General features: G+C 41.0%; 1 protein-coding gene across 1 annotated transcript; it reads right to left on the bottom strand.

The window, feature by feature from the left end:
- Window positions 1-3,899: 3,899 nt before the first annotated feature.
- On the bottom strand, window positions 3,900-4,818 carry OR8S1 (olfactory receptor family 8 subfamily S member 1). Its single transcript, XM_030835001.1, is given in 2 exon segments — window positions 3,900-4,589; window positions 4,591-4,818. Coding segments are annotated over 2 exon segments (918 nt in total).
- Window positions 4,819-5,051: the final 233 nt, after the last annotated feature.

Here is a 5,051-nt window from a genome sequence, read left to right as displayed (position 1 = left end):
TGAGAGGCCCGCGCACCGCGATGAAGAGTGGCCCCCGCTTGCCACAACTAGAGAAAGCCCTTGCACAGAAACGAAGACCCAACACAGCAAAAATAAATTAATTAATTAATAAACTCCTACCCCCAACATCTTAAAAAAAAATTACCTAGGATTTATATACAAATCATAATGATTTCCACTGTGCAATCAGTTGACAAGATTTTGAACAGTTCTCCACATGAGACCGAGCTGTATACGTCACACAGAAACTGAGATTACCTTATGGAGTTTCCAGTTCCAGCTCTCCAGGAAGAGCAATAAATGACACAAAATTGACAAACCTTGAGCTGCAATGAGCAAGAGAAAAAAACTCAACAAAATCAGATATTAAAGTGGAGACATTTCTAACATATTACGGAAATTAAAAAAATTGTAAGACAACACTATGAAAAACTGTTTACCAACAAACTAGATAGTTTGCATAAAATAGAGAATTGCCTGAAAGCACACAAAATACCAAAACTTACTCAAAAAGAAAGAGAAAAACTGAACAGACCTGTAACAAGCAAAAAGATTATATCAGTACTCAAAAGTCTCACCTAAAAAAATCCCAGGACCAGGGCTTCCCTGGTGGCGCAGTGGTTGAGAGTCCGCCTGCCGATGCAGGGGACACGGGTTCGTGCCCCGGTCTGGGAAGATGCCACATGCCGCGGAGCGGCTGGGCCCGTGAGCCATGGCCACTGAGCCTGCGCGTCCAGAGCCTGTGCTCCACAACGGGAGAGGCCACAACAGTGAGAGGACTGCGTACCGCAAAAAAAAAAAAAAAAAAAGGGCTTCCCTGGTGGCGCAGTGGTTAAGAATCCACCTGCCAATTCAGGGGACATGGATTCGAGCCCTGGTCTGGGAGGATCCCACATGCCGCGGAGCAACTAGGCCCGTGAGCCACAACTACTGAGGCTGTGCATCTGGAGCCTGTGCTCGGCAACAAGAGAGGCCGCGATAGTGAGAGGCCCACACACCGCGATGAAGAGTGGGCCCCGCTTGCCACAACTAGAGAAAGCCCTCGCACAGAAACGAAGACCCAACACAGCAAAAATAAATAAATAAACTATAAAAAAAATTTTTAAAAAAGATGAAAGAAAACATACTATTGATGCCAAGATCAGATGTCCAGAATATGCAAATCTATATAGGCAAAAAGTAGATTAGTGATTGCCTAGGGCCAGGGTTAGGGGTTAGGAGTGGAGAGTGACTGCCATGGGCATGGGGTTTCTTTCTTTGAGGGTGATGAAAATGTTTTGAAATTGGGTTACCATAGTAATGGTTGCACAACTCTGTGAATATGCTAGAAACCACTGAATTGTACACTTTGAATAGATGAACTTTGTGATGTGTGAAACATCTCAATAAAGCTGTTAAAAAGAATATGCCAAGATGGGAATAAAGATGCAGACCTACCAGAGAATGGACTTGAGGATACGGGGAGGGGGAAGGGTAAGCTGGGCCAAAGTGAGAGAGTGGCATGGACATATACACACTACCAAACGTAAAATAGATAGCTAGTGGGAAGCAGCCACATAGCACAAGGAGATCAGCTCAGTGCTTTGTGACCACCTAGAGGGGTGGGAGAGGGAGGGTGTGAGGGAGGGAGACGCAAGAGGGAAGAGATATGGGGACATATGTATATGTATAACTGATTCACTTTGTTATAAAGCAGAAACTGACACACCATTGTAAAGCAATTATCCTCTAATAAAGATGTTAAAAAAAAAAGAATATGCCAGACAAAAGCAAGAAAAAAATTATACTATCTCACTTATGAACATCAACAGGAAATTCCTAAGTTGAATATTGGCAAAAGTTAATTCAGTTTTTACCCCTCTACCTAAGTAGGGTGATTTCAGGAATGTAACAATTCCTCAACACCAGAACACCTGTTTATATAATTTATTATTAAAAATCTAAACAATAAAAGCCATATGATTATTTCAATAAATTTATTTTTTATTCGACATGTATTTATTGCATGCGTATTATGTGATGGACACTACACATTAGTAAACAAAAGAGAAAAAGTCCGGATCCTCAATAGAAATAGTAAAAGCACTTGACAAAATTTCACACCAATTCTTAGGAAAATATTGTTAGAAGAGAACTCTTATAATAAGTTAAAGGTATTGATCAGAAACAGAACAATCATCCTTAATGCTGAAATATCAGAAGCGTTCTTACTGATCCCAATAGAAAGATGCTTGTAGTAGAGGCCCTGGCCACTGCACTAATTATGCATAGTGCATAAAAATGAGATATACAAAAACTGCATAGAAAAAGAAATAAATTGTTTTCCTTTATGTAAGATAAAATAATTTAAATGTAATTTTAAAAATCCAACAGTATATATAAACAAGCCATTAGAACTAGGAAGATAGTTCGACAAGATACAAGTTCAACAAGATACAAGATCTGTATACAAAATACCACAGCATTCCTAGAAATAACCAAGTAGTAAATGTAATTGGATTGTTAATTCACAATAGAAACAAACAGTGGAAGGTATCTGATATATCTAACAATATATCTAACAAAATTTGTGTGTGACCTTTAGCAAAATAATTTTCACCAGTGGCAACAGCAGATCGGCCTTGGTGAATGAAAATGTTGTTGAACCTTTGCATAACCACCACCTTGCCCAGCCATGGCCACACTCTTTGTGAATCCATGGACCAGAACTAGGCTCACCAGGAAGGAAAAGACTGGCACTCACATAATAGGCTATTCTACTCACAGAATTATTTCAAACTGCTTTGGTGGCCCTCTGGTGAGAATTCATCCTACATATATTCTCTGTGTCTTGCTCATGATTCATACATTCAAAATACATTCATTGTGCAACAAGCATGTTTGAAACTATTTTAATATTCTTGAAAAAGTAGTGAAGATGCCAGAAAATGTCGTTGCTCTCTTTGAGTTTATATTCTCTGCTCCTGCGGAGTGCAAAGTGAAGGGGAGGAGGACAGTTGACAGTTGGTAAGTAAGTAAAAACTAAAAGGTAAGTTCAGAAAGAAATAATAATTAACTTTTGACCATGATCATTTTAATCCATATACCTCACCTAAGTCTCCTTCTCACTAGTGCTCTAATTGTGTTTCATGATCTAAAGGGCCTTTGTTGAAAAGTCCTTTGGTTTCTTCCTGGTGTTTATCAAAGGCCCTGTACAGTACTTGCTCTGTTGTTGATTTGCTCACATTCTGCCTTTTCTGCAGCACCACTAGAGCTCAGTGGCAGAGCTATTTGTCCAGCAGTGTGTACAAGCCAAGGAATCTTCTCTTGTTATGGGGGCCCCTCACAGCTGGAGATGGTGGGTCACTATGTAAATGGTTTGAAGCATGATAAACAAATGTTTTATCTGTAGTCTCTATTGGACACGTGTAGGTCAAATAAACAATTTCAAATATCCTAAGAGAGTGAATGGTCCAGCATTGACCCTGTGCTCACTCCTGTATCAGCCACTGTGCCAGGAAGAATGAGTGAATAATGAGAAGGGGAGGGGGGAGGATTTGGGGACACTGTGATTAACAGTCTCTCTGGGACCACATTGAACACACGGAGTTTAGTTACTGGAAGAATGGTAAAGATAGCCTAAGCAGACAATGTCTACCATATTGTGTGTAATAAATTAAATATTTTTGCAAGAAAAATTGCTAGACAAAATGTTTATCTATCCACCTTCCTCTGATTAGGACTGAACTGGTATCATTCCAGAAACTAACTTCAACTTTTCTTAAGTATTTTCAAGAAAAGAGGTACAGCATCGTGCAGATCCTTATATCAGAGAATTCTCCTTAATATGCAGGCACTATTTATTGCAATTCTACCCAATTTCCTCATCATTCTGATTTTTTAATCTATGATTTGAAACACTAGGAACATTTCCTCAACATTTTTCTCACAGCTGCCTTCACCTCCTTGTTCTTCAGGCTGTAGAAGAGAGGATTCAGCAGGGGGGTGATCACACTATACTGCAAGGAGCAGATGAACTCTTGAGTGGATCCTGAATTTGGCATGAGATAGCGGAGTAAACCTGAGCCATAAAAGAAGCTCACTGCAGTGAGGTGGGAGGAACAGGTGGAGAAGGCCTTGCTTCTGCCTTCAGTTGAGCTGATGCTCAGGATGGTGAACAAAATGCAAACATAGGAGAAAAATATCAAGAGGAAATTTCCAAAGAAATGCAGGAGGCTGGAGCAGAGCAAGGCAGTAAAGCTTGCAGACACATCGGAACAAGACAAAGGGTAGAGAGAGGGCAGCTCACAGCTGAAGTGGTGAATATTTTGAGCCTCACAGAAGTCTAAATTGAGAGCTACAAGGATATTGATGAGAGCATCCGTGAAAGCCAAGCCCCATGAGCCCCACACCAGCCCCATACACAGCTTTCTGTTCATCATCTGGCCGTACAGCAGAGGAGAACTGATGGCAACATAGCGGTCATAGGCCATGACAGCAAGTAGGCAGGATTCAGTGCCTCCAGTGGCAAACACAAAGAAGACCTGAGCCATGCAGCCCTCGAATGAGATGGTTTTCTTCTCAGACAGGAGGTTCTCCAACAGCTTGGGGCACAGTGACAGAAGAGTGGCAGAGATCCAGGAAGGACAATTGTCCCAGGAAAAAGTACATGGGGTTGTGGAGCTGGGAATCCACCCTTATCACCAGCAGCAGCATCAGGTTCCCCATAAGGGTCAGGATATAAATAACAAAGAACAGCACAAAGAGCAGAGCCTGGATTTGGGGGTCAGCAGACAGCCCGAGGAGGATGAACTCAGAGACAACACTGTGGTTTCTCATTGCCTTCAGTACTTTCTTTGGAATGCAAGAAAAAAATCAGGTGAAGTCTCTTCTGATGCCTGACAAATACCCAAGTGTTTTAACCCGCTCCATTCACGAAGTTTCATGCCTACTCAAAAATGTACGTTCAGCAATTATACTCCAATAAAGTTGTTAAAAAAAATGTACGTTCTGAAATGATAAACTTCCCTAAGTCTCTAGATTTACCGAAACCTGCAATAATCTTTTCTGTG

This window comes from Globicephala melas, chromosome 10 (genome assembly GCF_963455315.2).
Source record: "Globicephala melas chromosome 10, mGloMel1.2, whole genome shotgun sequence".
NCBI lineage: Eukaryota > Metazoa > Chordata > Mammalia > Artiodactyla > Delphinidae > Globicephala > Globicephala melas.
Note: the sequence above shows the minus strand (reverse complement) of the source record. Positions and strands in the feature narration are given on the sequence as shown.